At 42.2% G+C, this 15,874-nt stretch overlaps 2 protein-coding genes across 3 annotated transcripts in view; one reads left to right on the plus strand and one right to left on the minus strand.

Annotated features, from left to right (window-relative positions):
- Positions 1 to 15,874, minus strand: part of cdh23 (cadherin-related 23) — a 185,371-nt gene that overhangs the window by 40,731 nt on the left and 128,766 nt on the right. The window contains 11 exon segments of the mRNA XM_034152488.1: positions 906 to 966; positions 6,050 to 6,198; positions 6,825 to 6,938; positions 7,183 to 7,335; positions 7,839 to 8,058; positions 8,187 to 8,332; positions 8,621 to 8,810; positions 10,550 to 10,657; positions 10,826 to 10,938; positions 11,300 to 11,416; positions 12,325 to 12,397. Of these exon segments, the coding sequence (XP_034008379.1) occupies positions 906 to 966; positions 6,050 to 6,198; positions 6,825 to 6,938; positions 7,183 to 7,335; positions 7,839 to 8,058; positions 8,187 to 8,332; positions 8,621 to 8,810; positions 10,550 to 10,657; positions 10,826 to 10,938; positions 11,300 to 11,416; positions 12,325 to 12,397 (1,444 nt within the window).
- On the plus strand, positions 3,423 to 5,994 carry LOC117499843 (uncharacterized protein C10orf105-like). Of its 2 annotated transcripts, none has more exons than XM_034152491.1 (2): positions 3,423 to 3,502; positions 5,144 to 5,994. In XM_034152491.1, the coding sequence occupies exon 2, from the start codon at positions 5,156 to 5,158 to the stop codon at positions 5,657 to 5,659; it is 504 nt and encodes a 167-aa protein (XP_034008382.1). In that variant the 5' UTR covers positions 3,423 to 3,502; positions 5,144 to 5,155; the 3' UTR covers positions 5,660 to 5,994. The 2 variants fall into 2 exon arrangements, with proteins under 2 accessions (XP_034008382.1, XP_034008383.1); XM_034152492.1 differs by having other exon boundaries at positions 3,441 to 3,496.

Genomic DNA, 15,874 nt, shown 5'->3' on the forward strand with positions numbered 1-15,874 from the left:
GTCTTGGCTGTTTTCGTTGTGATCGCTAAATTCACCTTGTGTATAATATTATCACAGTTCCAAGCAAACGAGTGCTTTTGTTTTGAAATCACTTCCGTGAGTTTCGCCCCGCCCCTCGCTCCAATGACCATTAGACCATTTAGTAAGGTCAAAAGCAAAAAGGCCTCTCACGCTCTTCCGTTTACTTGTTTAATAAAGAAAAACAAATGGACGGTAGATACACGGATTAGAAGCAATTGGCATTTGCAAATTGGGTGAGATAATTTAAGTGGCTTTCAATGAAAATTAAACTTGATTTAAGAACCTGTCACAAATGGTATATATTTACTGTGGTAAGATCTGAATTATTAACACCGACTGCTTTCTTACATTAGAATTTTTGCATTTGAAACAATTTTCATATCAGAAGAATTTTGCCAGATAAGCCTGATTCACCAAAGGTCTTTATTTTTTCATTAGGATCCCCATTAGCACTAACATGAGCTTTGGCTATTGTTCCTGGGGTCCAACGGCATACATTCAAACCATAGACTGTATACATAAATTCAAACACGCATTTACACCATGATTTACACGCTACAGCAGCATAAATACAACAAACGAATATAAAGAAAACAACTCAACGAAGCACGGAAGTGAAACAAAAATGATCATCCTTTTAACCATCATTAAGCCAAACACGAAATCAACCATCAAACCATTCCTCAAGAATGAATAAAACACAATGTTCTGAAAATGTTTCTGTGGTTTGCACCCATTTTGAACACGTGGATTACCAACGCTACCAAAATGAATGTAATGCTTTAATTGACTTGGAGCCTGCTCTTTCACTTATTTGTTTGTGAGAGAGGAGACCATTATGTGAAGGCCATACGGAGGGAAAATCAAAGTTAAGCAAAACTTACCAGTGAGAATCCTATACAGAACCCCGCCATTTTCCCCCTGGTCTGCATCTGTAGCTTGAACCTGGACAGACAAACACCAGCAAACAGCTGTTATTGCATAACAAAACTTGACAGACACCAAACAAACAAAACTACAATATTTAAAGTGGACCTATCATGCTATATTTGAATAATATAGTGTAGGACCATACCTATATAAGGCATATTTATACTTTTTTTTTTTCAAAATACCAAACAGATCATGCATTTTAGCCATGCCTCATTTTGCTCAATTTGACATTTTTTAGATCTGTTTTAGCAAGGGTTGATTCAGTGAGAACAGCACCATCTACAGGCCTGGCATATGTACTACAACGTCTCCAGCGCTTTCGAACGGGAATGCCGTGGTTGTCTCCTCCTGATTGGTGGAGTTGGCCCAATAGCCGTAGCGCCACTGTCCTGACGTCAGGAAAGTCTGGATCAGTTTTGATCAGATCCGTTGCAGCCCCTTTTTTAGAGATTTGGGTATGGAGGAAAATAGAGAGGGTTGTGTTTTCTGACACTTGGTGAGTTCCCTGGAACACCGGGGACACATATTCATGTATAAAAGACGTACAAAAGTGCATTTTGCATGATAGGTCCCCTTTAAACAAAAAACTGGAAAAACATACATCTCCATGTGCAACTGGTACCATAATCAATTGCGAAGACAGTACTAAAATAGCAATTAACCACAAGCTCAATCTTTAAACAGATCATGAAAACCTGGAACAGCTTTCTTCAAACTTAAAAGACAATATAATCCCTTCTAATAAAACCTCCTTGGCTTTCCTGCCGCACATTCAGAGACACGCCCCACAACAACGAAACCATTTATAATAATAAAGTAGCACAATATACTTTCATCTATACTCTTTGTGTCTCTTTTCTTTTCCCTTCTTTTTGCCTATTTTTGGTTTTGTTTAAATAATAATAATTATTGCATCATATATTTTTTATTATGTATGAGTATTTTTTATGTTTTTTGTGGATACTTTTAGTTTTATAAATACTTTAGTGTTCCACTGAAAAAGTATAATGAATAAGAAAAAACTTGCACCATAACAATGTTATTTTTTACTTTTCAGACTGACAATAGTTGATAGTTCTTCCAAGATATGCACATAATTATGAAAGACTTGACCAGTGTGTTGATCTCCCGAAGGTCATGCGATTGACAGTACTTTTCATAAAAGAATGAATCGATTCAATGCTTTCTACAAACAAGATGGAAAAATCAGTATTTTTCTCATCACACACACACACACACACACACACACACACACACACACACACACACACACACACACACACACACACACACACACACACACACACACACACACACACACACACACACACACACACACACACACACACACACACACACACACACACACACACACACACACACACACACACACACACACACACACAGTGTCTTGTTGCCACAACAACACAACATGGCTTGGCAGTCAGTGTATAATGGCAGAACTCCTCTCTCTGTGTCACAGGCAGAGAGCCAGCAGCAACCCAGAAAACCCAAACCCGGCGCAGACAGCACGGCTCCAAAGAGCACGGCAGATAAATAGTGGAGCATGCTGGGCTGCTGCTGAATGGGCCGTGTCATAAGACTGACTTCTGAATCCAGAGAGGCGCAGAGCCGCTGGCACTGGAGGAGGCTGACTGCATGTCACAGCCCGCTCCTCTGAGGATGTGTCAGTCCCCCTGGAGGTGCCCACAAAGTGCATATTCGATGGCATACAGAGACACACACTCAGAGACACTCGAGCACATGTACGAGCACTCAGGTACGCACAAACACACACACACACACACACACACACACACACACACACACACACACACACACACACACACACACACACACACACACACACACACACACACACACACACACACACACACACACACACACACACACACACACACACACACACACACACACACACACACACACACACACACACACACACACACACTCTCTCTCTTCCCTGCCCCTGTGTGTCCTCCTTTGCTCTCTCTCGCTCCCCCTGTGAAGAGGGGCCCAACTTCAGTCTCATTAGCTTTATAAAGAAATGTGGAGAGAGGAGTAGAAAAGAGGAGGAGAGGGGAGGGGGAGACGGGAGAGAAAAGGGGCTGGGGGGTCAGATTGGGGAGTGATGAATAGGGCATTACACAGCGGACCGCACCACTTAGGCCATAAAAGGGGGTGTATAAACTGTAAGACGACTTTGCAGAGCCAGATGTTGTAATTGTTAGCATGTGGAGTGTAAGCACTGAGAGATTATTCACTAAGCCTCTGCATGGCTGAGGACACTCAGTATTGTCTTTGGCTCCCTGGACTTAAAACAGCAGTGAGATGTTGCTCCCTGTTCCCCACATTTTACCCCCTTTTCCTACTTGTTGCCCTCTTCCTCCCCAGCGTTTTCCCCTCTGTCTCTGGGAAAGCAGCAGTTTAAGGGGGGAAAACAAGTGCGTGGAGCCAAGAAACAGGTCTGACCTCAGTTACTGGAACTAAGCAAGGCGCTGTTTTAAAGAGTCCCTAAAGTGTGGGTGTGAGTATATATTTTAATGGGTTTTATGACAAATTACTTTTAGGTTCAGTCAGAAAAAGAACTGTTTATTTCTTAACATTTTAGAGGTAAATATGACGTTGTTTTTCCAAATCTTAAGTGTCAAAGATGGCTAACAATCTCATTATTGTTCCATACCCTTATTCTTAAAAGGTTTTTTATGTCTGCTGTGGAGTCTTTTGGAGTTCAACTCCTAAAACCAGCATTTCAAACATGTGAGCTGCTTGACATGTGCTTGAGTAAGTGCACATTGTCTAAGAGAGCAAGAAGGGACTGTTGTACACATTGAGTTACGACTTATCTGGAAGGTAGTTTTGAATATAAACAAACAGAGGCTACACATCTGACATCGATAAACCGTTAGTGTATTACCCGTTCATATTTTCTTTCACTATGTAGAAAGAGAAGAAGAGAATATATGGTGAACATACTTTCATCGAGCAATCAAGATGCGATTAAAGTAAAAAGTAAAAAAATCTAAAAATAACAATATGCAAGAATGTTACAAAGAAATTAACTTTACAAATGTTAACAGGTTATGCGAAGTGTGCTGGTAAAAGAGATAAGAAAAGAGTTTGACTGTTTCCCAACTCGCTGAGCAGACAGATCTGGAGGGGCAACAATGTGGGGCGATAGAGAGGGAGGGTACCTTACAGCTAAGCTGCCAAGCTTAAGAGCAGTGTGCCTAATCACGAATATGTGCAGCACCGTCTACAGTGTGTGTGCGGGTGAGAAAGAAAGTTTGTCTTTGAATAGCTGTGTGTATGTGTGTGTGCATATGTGCCATATGTGCTTGGAGGCGCTGACTAATGAACTGACTCTCTAACGAGCCATCCCGCTCCACTGGCCTTTTCACAGCCTTCCTGGCATTTGGTCTTAAAAATAATTTCACGTCCCAATGTGTTTCCCTTAAACCGATAAGCCATGCTTTGTCTCCGCTGAATTAAGGACGATGACATTTACAAATGTTACTATGCTGGAGATGGGGGTGCACGGAATGAAAGCTGGGGGGGGGGGGATAATTGGAGACCAGGGTAGTAGAGGTGGGTGCTTTTCATTTTACAAGGGGCATTTTAATAAACCCAATTTGTTTTACATTGAAGAAAGCCTGTCAAGCATTGACTGTTTTGTAGTCCTTGATTTAATAGCTGCATAATTGCCGCAAATGCCAAACACTCAACGTATCTGCATGTGCATGCATGCGTTTCTGTGTACATTTGTGCATGTTTATTATAAGCCCTTGAGTATGATCCCAATCAAGTGAAAATAAACCTACTCAGCTTGGTGAGGCTTGGCTAGTGACGCGGAGAGCTGCTGTGGTACTCTTACAAAGGCTACACGCATACACACACACATACACACACACTCACATCCACAGAGAAACATACACAAGCAGACAAATGCCACATGCACACAAAACCTCCTGACATCAACTTCCAATCGGACATGGCTAAGGGGGTTAACTAGTAAAGGGGCACCTCAGGCAAGATATTTAAACCTAAATTAAAATTGCTTTTATAGGCATGTCTATGATATTGTAGTGAATGTAAGTTGCTTTGGATAAAAACCTCAGCTAAATTACATGTACAAATGTAATCTAATAGTGTTGTTTTCTTTATTCAGAGGCAAGACAAAATGAACACCACCGTCTCAGACTTCAACTCCACCTTGGCATCCTACACAGAAAATGTCACCCTGTCCAGTCTGATTTTCACCCCAACCACCCCAACCACAACCACCACCATCCCTCAGCCTCCATCCTATTCCTCAGATATCCACGACCCAGAATACACCATCATGGTGGTGCTGGGACTATCGCTGCTGCTGGCGGGGTTAGCCGCCTTCCTGGCAGTGTGCAGGCCCTCAGAGCAGGACGGGGACTCGGAGGCGAGCTGCGGTGAGAGTTTGACCTGTGGGGGAAACGGGTCCAGCGAGCCGCAGCTGAAGGTGTGGAGGAGACTAGGATCGTATCGGCGTTCATACAACATTTCGTTCAGACGACCGCCGCTTCGCAGGCCACACTGGCGCGAGAGCCTAAACACAGCCCGGACTCCAGCCCGACAGACAGCACAGCCAGAAGCCAGTGTGGAGCCCCATATCACCATGCCTTGTTTATTTGACTATGTCACTGAAATCTGATCTCAGGACGGACTGACTGACTATCTCATGGATGGTGCTAAACATTACTAATAACAGCTGTGGGTGAAGAGTACATGAAGATAACGTGTTTACTTTGAATGCTAGCTGGATGAGGTTTGCAACTAAACAAGTGTTTACAAAATCAAATCAAAAAGTGACTGTAGCAGGGTTTACCCTTTTTTGGATTTTGTCACCCTTTATAGAAGGTTATGTTGTTGGGCATTGATTTTCTTTGCAGCAGAGCTCTGCACTATATGTAGAAATGCAACCTGAGCCAAAAGATACCACGCTGATTCTTTGTGTTTGTTATGAAATTAAATGATGTTTAAGTGTGACTGCTGAGTGCAGTTTGTTACTAAATGTGTTTAGCTGTGTTTGTGTGTTTTCTACCTGGAGGATGCTGGTTCCTTGGGTCACACTCTCCAGAATGCTGGTCTCATAGCTGTTTTGTAGGAAGATGGGTCTGTTGTCATTAACGTCCTGCACCTCCACAAACACAGTGGCTGTGCCTGTTCTCCGGCTGCCCGCTGGACCATTGTCTATGTGCAGAAGCAGAGGCATTCCCTAACACATCAGCTGCAATCCTTCAGGTTAATGGTACATTTCAGTGTAGACGCCAGGACAACGGAAATAGACTTGGCTTTCATTTCATGGCTGTACATCTCACAGGCTAAGGCCGTAAATACATCATTACAACGTACAGTATACACAAAATGGAACTGGCTCTGTATTAATATGTTACCTTAAAAGATACATTAATCTTGTGAAAATAAACCAAAATTAGCTTGTAAAAAGGCAAGACTGGAACATTGTTGGCTCATCAGGTCATTTTCTTGTGAATTAGAACAAAATGTGTTATCCTGTTCTCTTGCACAGTTTTACATTATCTCTGCCTTTTCTCCTCTCCCTTGTGTTGCTGGCCCCCTCAACAGATAAGCCATCCTGACTCAATGGTTTCCAAAACAGGAAAACCTCAGAGTTTTGGTTCTTTCTTTTCAATCAGGAACAAAGGCAGTTGAGCAACACACTGAAATCACTGCACATGTGCATGCATCACTTTTCTTTTACATCATTGTCGTGCAAAAGTCGAAAGGGGCAGCTTTGAAGATCAAAAACATAATAATACAAGTCCTGTCATAACAGGATTTGTATAAAACTGACATACCTATAGCTTCTACTACCAGAGTGTATGCTGCCTGGGTCTCTCTGTCCAGGCCAACCACAGTCCGAACTACTCCATCTCTGAAGCCCACGCTGAATTTGCCATCCTGATTACCACCTAAAAATACAAACCATAAAAAGGTTCCAAATTAATTTACAGAATATAAGTCAAATACGCCAATGCACATACATACAGTGCAGCTTTAATTCTAAAAGAAGCATGCAAGAGGAGCCCAGCTGACACAAACTCACACAGAGACGGATGGATGGACAAAGGTACTGTACATGCACATATTCCCAATAGCTGTACAACACTGTAGCTCACGGACAGACATAACACAACTCCCACTGTGACCTCTGACCTGTGATGAAGTAGCTAAGTTCGGCGTTGAGGCCGGCGTCGTTGTCAGAGCAGCTGAGGCGCGATACAATGTGGTCTCTAGGGACACTCTCCTTCAGGGAAACATTGTACACGCTGGGGTTGAAGGTGGGCGTCTCATCATTTACATCCAGAACTGACCCACACACACAAACACACAGACAGAGAGACATGTGGACACACAGATAGATGTACATGAGGACAAATAAGGCAGCAGGGTGGTGCAGGGAATATTAATACTTGTTAAAACAGAGGATATTACATATTTAGTAGCTACAGGGTGCTGATCCTGATTTTCCTGGTGAAGCTAAAAGTAAGACCCAAAACTGTTCAGGATATGTTGATGCTTCTGACTGATAAGAAAAAAACATGTTCAATTCAGTTTGAACATTGCCTTTTTTTATTTCCTTTTCCTGATGGATTGTCAGGTCCCACCAGCAGGTGGTAGCCTCATTCTCAGCAGACTCCTGAGAAGTCAGTGGTTAACTATCTGTCATAATGAAGTAACTCTCCATATCAGAATCCAATTATATCGTGGCTTGGCAGTTTAGCATGTAGGGTAATTTCAGAGAGAGCAAAAGGGAATTCAAACTCAGCTTCTCATCATCATCACCAGCAGCCACATCTGCAGACTCTGACCTGTGACAGTGAGGGTTGAAGTGGAGGTGCGGGGGAACTTCCCTGCGTCGAATGCAATGATTCTCAAGTGGTACTGTCCAATCTGCTCCCGGTCCAGGACTGCCATGGAGGAGAGGATGCCGGTGGAGGTGTTCAGGACGAAGTCGAGGCGAGGCATTCCCATCTGTAACGCCATTGTTATCAATCCGTTCTTATCTTCGTCTGGATCCTCCACCTGGACCTGGAGCAGAAAGATACAGAGAAAGGTAGAGAAGGTTAGTGAAAAGTCAATCTCATTAAAGATGAGATGAGAGGAATAATTCTTTTTTTTTTTATTCCATCAGAAATGGATATAGTCTTATATTTTACCTTAAAAACGGAGGATCCGATGGGCAGTCCCTCTGGCACTTCAGCCACAAAGGGCAGGTTGAGGAAGGTGGGGTCGTTGTCGTTGAGATCCAGCAGGTTGACAAACACAGTGGTGCTCACTGATGCATGCAGTGGAGGTGTCCCGCCTAAAGAGGGCGCCAGAGAACACAAAGACACACGAGCCCCACATCTCACGGTCAGAGGGATTTATTAGCCACAGTAAAAGTTTCATGGTCAACATAAAACTTGAGGGATGAGGCTTGAAGAAAGAGGTTAATCGGTCAGAATTGAAAGCCCTCTGCTGAGGATCACATAAAGCGATTTGATCTTGCTTACACATGGTTTAGGTGTTTCATGAGACGGGTACATTTACACAGCAAAAGGCAAATACGGGTGCACATTGACATCCCACCGCACACACACAGACTACCCACGGTCAACAGCTGAGATGATGATAGTCCTCATGAGTACTGCGTCCCTGGGGTTGGAGCTCTCCCTGTCCAGAGTTAACCCACTGGTGCGGATCTTCCCTGTGCTGCTGCTGATGGTGTAGAAGGGGTTTTCTGGACTGATACTGTACCTCACTGTCCCATTTAGCCCATTGTCAGGGTCAACAGCCAACACCTGGACAGATGAGAGACAGGAAAAATACTCCCTTTATATTCTTTGCCGGGAAGTTTTAATAAACTCCCAACACAGAGGTATGTTTTCAATGCAATGTATGTAGGAATTCTAAAGGTATAAGCAAAGTGTAGTATAGGTAGTACCGGAACAGGAATGTAAGGAGAGAAAAGGGGAGGAAGGAGGAAATACACAATAAGGAAACAGCAATATAAGTTGTTATAGCAATAAGAACACCCCTATCCCACCCCTAGAGCTTCTCCACCCACAACACTTTCCAACTGTTCAACACATAAGTCAGCGCAAAGAAAAATGCTAACGTCACTTTTCTGACACAAAGTGGCAATGGGTGATGAATGCGTGAAGCCGGGAGCCTGGCAAAAACACTGGCTGATTCTTAAAGAGCTGATCAATTATTCAGTGCACTGACTAAAAAACGCTGGAAACTGGTTAATTGGTCATTAGAGGAACAAAGGTTTTGCAGGTATTTAATTATTTAGGGGACATGGTAGGCAGGCATCTCCTAGGCCCATTGATTAGCAACTGCACAGACAAAGGTAGGTGATATAAGATGTGTGGAAGTGTCGGGCCGGGGCCAGTTGAGCTAATCAATTCGGGCCTGAGCGGAGCACATTAAAAGATGGTGAGCAAATATATTAGCCTTGTCTATTGAACTGTGGCCCCTGCCTGACTGCAGAGAGGCAGAAAGGAGAATAGTGTTTTGAAATGAGATATTAGAGGCTGACTGTACCGTGTGTGTAGAGCTGCTGAATGTTAAGGCCTGCAGCGGCAATGGTAGGGGGGCACAGAGATTTAGGTGGGATGATCCTTGCGCTGGGCACAGCCAACAAATTCATCGCCTGGCTGGACACCTCCAGGAGAACGCAGCAGGTGGCCCCTTGTCTCCATGGAAACACTGGTTGGGCCAGGGCTACATTGGGGCCAATTACAGGACTTTAAGCCTGGGTGGTCTGATTTATTGAAAAATGGTCAGAGGGGCAACAGTCTGTCCAGCGAGCACGGAGAGTCACATACGCTATGCATCGCATCACTGGATGCACCATGAGTGGACTCAACTGAGGAATGGCTACGAGAGATCAGGGCCGAGTGTAAAATGTAGCGACGTTTTAGCTGCGTAACACTTTCATTTCACTTTCCCGCTCTCTCCTGCTCTGCAAGATGGGTTCTCGCCTTCTTTCCTGCCTAGCAGCTGAATCATTTGCTATGCGTGTGACTGCAGGCTACATTTTAATTAGCAATCGGACTCCCTTAATTACACTCACTGACGCCTCTTTAATGAATGGACAATCAGGGCTTAATTAACAACAACACATTGCCAGAGACAGCAGCAGGACGATGAGAGAGTTTGGGGTAATATCAGAGTGTTTACTTTGTGATGACCTAGGCAGTTATGGCAATTTGTTCATTGAGAATGAAGGACTATGCGTGCACATGCATCTGTTTTTCATGTATACTATAATGACCTTCCAATGTTGATCACTCTGAACAAAGTTTATTTTTTTAATTAAAACTCATCTTTTGCCTGATACAAGTTTTCAAACTGAGTAATAACATCAAATCACAGAGTAAACTAATGATTTAAATCTGATGTTCAGCAACCATCAATTCTAATATGTATTAGTCTGGTCGGTTTATTTGCACACACCTTACCATTTTCTCAACCATCAGCCATTCATCTATGTATAATGTCAAGTTTAAAAAGTTGGGCTTAGTGTACATACAGAGATAACATCAGTGTTGATTGGACTCATCTCCACTACGTTGGTATGGTATGGATCTTCACTCCACATAGGGACATTGTCATTGATGTCCAGGATGGTGATGTTCACCTAAAGAAAGTGGGAGTTCATTAATTATGTCAGCTAAATAAGAAGACCTTTGATCATTGTGGCCAACAAGCAAGAAAGTCATAATGTAATAGAAAAGTGATAGAATATGTCTTTATAACTAATTATAATTGATTGAACACGGGCTAGGATCAGAAATACATTGGTTACCGTGGCTATGCCTGTTTTCTGCTGAGGGCCCACACCTCCATCCACAGCTCTGACTATCAGAATATACTCTGACTTCAGCTCTCGGTCCAGCAGGGCTGTGGTGGTGATCTCTCCTGAAACACACACAGGATCACATCATATTAACAAAAATACAACAAAGAGGACACCCAAGAGAAGGCCAGATATGTTTTTACAAAGCGAATCTTGTCTCGTGTCAGGATGAATTTAGTTCAAAGTTAGAATAAACCCAGCCATGATGTGCATTCAAGCAAAGTAAAGAGCTAAAGAAGGATTTAGAAAAAGGGGTTTTCAGACCCTGATGTAAATAAGCACAGATATGAAAGAATCATTTTCAGGCCAACAAATCTAATTTGAAAGATAAATGGAATCAGATCTCCAACAATCTGTCTCAATGACAAGTACACTTTCAGAAAATACACCCACTTGTACAAGCAGGAACACACACACACACACCTGAGCGCGAGTTGAGACGGAACTGAGAGGAGCCCTCCAGGGAGTAGATGAGTGAGGCCTGGCCAAACTCCCGCGAGGCGTCCAAATCAGTAGCATTCACAAGCAGCACTGTCGCCCCTGTGGAGGAGAGCGGGGGATGAAGGGGAGCGAGACAGAAAGAAAGTTACAACTCGTGGAGGGGGAGAAAGAAAGAAAATAAAGTGAACTGAGAGACAGTTATGGAATAAATATGTGAAGTCTAGCTGCAGAGACAGACTGAAATGGCATTCAGAGAGCTAATTTCTTCTCCGCCCCCATCCACAGCTCAACTCATGGCATGGCAGTGAGTGGGTTTATGGATTAGTGGATTATTGGCTTGTTTGGCACAGCCTATACTTGGCACAGCCTTGATCAATACCCAGGCAGACAGGGGGATGAGAGGCTAGCCAGAGCCGCAGGGCTAGCCCTGAGCTCAGCCTTGCTGCCTGAGCCTGAGGCCCGCAGCTTGGGGCCAAGCACTTTAGCCACAGTCCCCTGAACCTCAGCCCTGGCCCAAGCCGCTCAGCTATGTGCTCCTTTAAAGCGGGTCCGAGAAACAAAAAGAACCCGGCGTATGCTGGAGCTCGGAGAGAGAAAGGGGCGGTCAAGCATCTCATTTACCTCTAGCGACTGGAAGCTAATCTATTGTCTGGGATAAAAGACTCTTCTGAATGCATGCATGAGAATGAATAGAGCAGCCTGTAATTTTGCCTTGAATAGCCAATATCCTGCATTCTGATAGAGAATTTAATACATTATGCAAAATCATAACAAATAAGATAGTAAGAGGAAGAGGCCAGGGGAAGCATATCAAAAACAACATGCCCCCAAGAGGAATGCAGAGCCATTAGTGGGAATATGCTAATAGAGAGGCAATTCAAGTAAGAGGGGACTGCATGTGCTACACATGGTGTTTGGAGTGTGTAAGTGCTGTGTTGGTCATGCACCAGGAAATGCCTTCTAGAAGCTAAACTGTTACCCCAAATGTATAGTGTAAAGTGACTCACCTGCAATAATGTTCTCTGGGATTTTGACGATGTAGGACGGCTTGCTGAACTCTGGTGGGTTGTCATTTTCATCCTGGAGGAGGTAGAAACATCAACAACAGCTCAAATTGATTCCCCATAAAATAAAAGCTTTGTTTAAATAGTCGGCCATTTATAATTAGCAATGAGATTACACAATTTGAGAATCAAGACATTAAGAAGAACAACATGTTAACAGCAGTAAAACTGTCGTAGCAGTAGTAGACAAATCCAGTCAGCTGATTAAACTGAAATCTTCTTGGGCCAGTTGGATTTATAGCCTCAAACTGTGCAATGTAGTTAATCACATTCACTGCTTTAGTAATGCAGGAGAGAGAAAAAAACTAGACCTGGACAAGAAGAGTATTAGTGCAAAAGCTGAGGTGGATATTAAAAACGAAGACGCATTTGAAATAAAATCATTTCAAACATTATTAGTAAAGCCATTACGTAAAACAAAGGGTAATCAAGAGCTGTAATTTGACAGCGATAAATGACTACAGCATGGATCAGCATCCACTGTCACACAGCGTTTATATATTTCTCACAACGTCCCACTCGTTGAATTAGACTCTTTTCACACCAACTCATCCAGTTGTGTGGCTATTCGCAGAGAGACTCCCCACTGCGTGAGCTGCTGAGAAATGTTAACACTTTAACAACAGTCACTGGCACCATTATCTATCGGGGCTCTGTGTTACACTGGTGTAAAGCATTGTGTGTGTGTGATGCTGCCAGCCACTGATAACCCCCTGTGGTGTGAGTCACGACACTGTGGAGGACAGAGAGAGAGACAGAAGGAATACACAATCTCTTTTGCATTCCAGCGCAGATTTCCTTCATTCTTTCACACAATATTTCTCCCTCATGTAGGATGCGTGTATAGATATTGCGTACTGTCCTTGCATATAATATTCAGGAATATTCCAGCTGGATTAATCTATTCTACTCTGTCATTTCTTCTTTTATGACTAAAAGTTACTTGCATAATGGATTTCCATCAGGGGACATGAGCGTGAGAGCCAGTAGAGATGCTGTTTATGAGTTCTGGTTGCTCATTATATCTTTTACTGCCGTATTTATTGTATCTTAGCAAAGATCAACATTCGTGTTCGCTATTTGAAATACAGAAAAATAACACCTAGTCTGTTGAAAAAGGCTGGAGTACATGATGTACAACACATTTCTATTACAAATGCTTTAGATGGATTGCATCAAGTTGGAAACTTTTAATTATACGCAGATTATATTGTTATTATATTTCTCGTCCTCTACTCTGGCCTTTTAGGAAAAGAACAACTGTGGTTGAATATGCATCATAGGGTGTTGTGAATTTGTCATTGTAGGACCAAAAAACTATTCAAACTCATATGAAACATGGTATATAACTTGATATGAATCTGATGTGTCATACATGTGTATAAAGTAAGAATAAAAACATGTTGGTTCAGTCGCGTAGAGCAAGCTGACATGATCAGTTCACAGCCTTTGGCTAATTAAAAACAACACTATCAGAAAACATTCATACAGATCTGTAATCAGACATGCATTACAGGGTGTTAGCACTGCCTTAGATAGTGTAGAGCACATGGAAAAGCATTCAAACGAAACCATGAGACAGGAGACTGCAATAGCACAACATCATGACATCTTTTAAACATGAGAAAAGACAAATAACATGACATCTACAAAAGTAAAAGTGCAAGTGAATGCAACCAAGTGTTTGGGCAAACAAGCAACAGAATATCTTGTGGAATAAGAGCCCAGAACCTTGTGCAGAGTTCATTATTTCTTTCAACTTCTATATATTAAAGTATCTCTGTTGCGCTGTGGGTTCATGAACACGGCTGTGACTTTCTCTAGTGTCTTAAAAGAAGACATTTAGCGATAAGAATGACAAAAGCAACTGAACTGGAAGCTCTGATAGCGGCACAGTGTGATAAAACTGCAAACAAAGCTGAAGTCAGACATGGATCAAAAGGAACTTAGAATAATTCAGAGAGAAAGGAACAATTGTGAAATCCAATATGTAAGTGAAGGTCAGGACGAGGCTGCTGACTCTGTCACACACTGGTATCGGCATTGAAATAAATATGAAGACATCTTCATTTGTATTCAGTGCACATGATGAAACAGCTACATTAGTTCCTCTACCAAGTCTCAGGCTCAGTCTACATTTCAGCGTTACATCTGAGAGGAACTTAAATGAGAAGATTTCTGTAAAAGTTCGGAGATGTTGCTTTTGAATGTGGGGATACTGTGAGGAATTGGTCACAGGGAGTGTCTGCTGCAGTGCCGAGAGTCATTAAATATTTCCTGCAAAAACACCACGCTTGAAGATATATTTAAGAAAGTGTAAATTGGAGAGATTCTCAGCTAAGAGGAAAAGAGCAACCAACAAACACGTTTTTTTTTGGTACTATTTGGCTACCTTTCTTGAACCAAAAAACATACAAGATGCATAGGATTCCTGCAGAAAGGCTATGATCAAACACAAAAGCCATATACTGAGAGCCTGACTTCAGTATTACACCATAAGTTTAAGGCGACTTGAAACAAAAAGGATCCGCTTTCATCCCTTGAAGTGCATTCGGGTAACAAGAGATAATTTGACTGATATGGAGAATAGTAAATCTATTTATGATGAAAATGTAAGACTATGTCAACTGCAGGACAATCTATTTGTTTTGTATATAATGTAATAAACAATGATGATAAATGACACTGGACAGGAGGCTGAGGTCTAAGTAGTAGTACTGTGTTATATAAGCAGTCTTTGAGCATGAGGAAAAGCGCTATACAAATCCCATGTATTATTATTATATTATTATTATATAGGTTTTTGTGCATGTAAATGCAAAGGCTAAAATCCCAAAGTTCCCTCCAAAGGGAGTTTCTGAAACGCCTCCAGTGGACTCTTTTATTAACTTCGGTAACATATCATCACTATGTAACACCTTGCGCTTCTATTTGCTAGCGCTGCACCACATTGTACATGATACGCTAAGGGCGGGACATCTCTAAACGGTTGACCAATCACTCTGATTTCAAACAGAGGGTAAAAAGAAGTAGTATGAGAAAAATAAAGAGCTTTTTGAACATTAAAGCATGTAAACATGTCACATTAGAGGCAGACAATTAGCGTAATAGGGCCGCTTTAAACTAACACCTGATCCATGTCAGTAGCATAACTATTCATTTAAAGAAAAAAAAAATTAACAAGGACACTGGAATGGTTTCAACCTACAGGGAATACTTGCTATTCGTGATACTATGCAATCAATATGAACTTTTTTACAGTTAATGCAGGACTTGTGAATAGGTGTTTTACATAACAATGATATGTAATCAATAAAACACAACAGTAGAGAAAATGTATTAGCATTCCTGAGACCTAAACTACGCATCCAACATTTGAATGTGTTTTTCAACCTTCCTACTAACACGCCAGATGTTGTCATTTATAATGAGAACAGAAGACAAGTATTTGTTTTTAAGGTGAGCTGTTCTTTTGACCACAGCCTGTGGGAGT

This window comes from Trematomus bernacchii, unplaced genomic scaffold, assembly GCF_902827165.1.
Source record: "Trematomus bernacchii unplaced genomic scaffold, fTreBer1.1, whole genome shotgun sequence".
Lineage (NCBI taxonomy): Eukaryota > Metazoa > Chordata > Actinopteri > Perciformes > Nototheniidae > Trematomus > Trematomus bernacchii.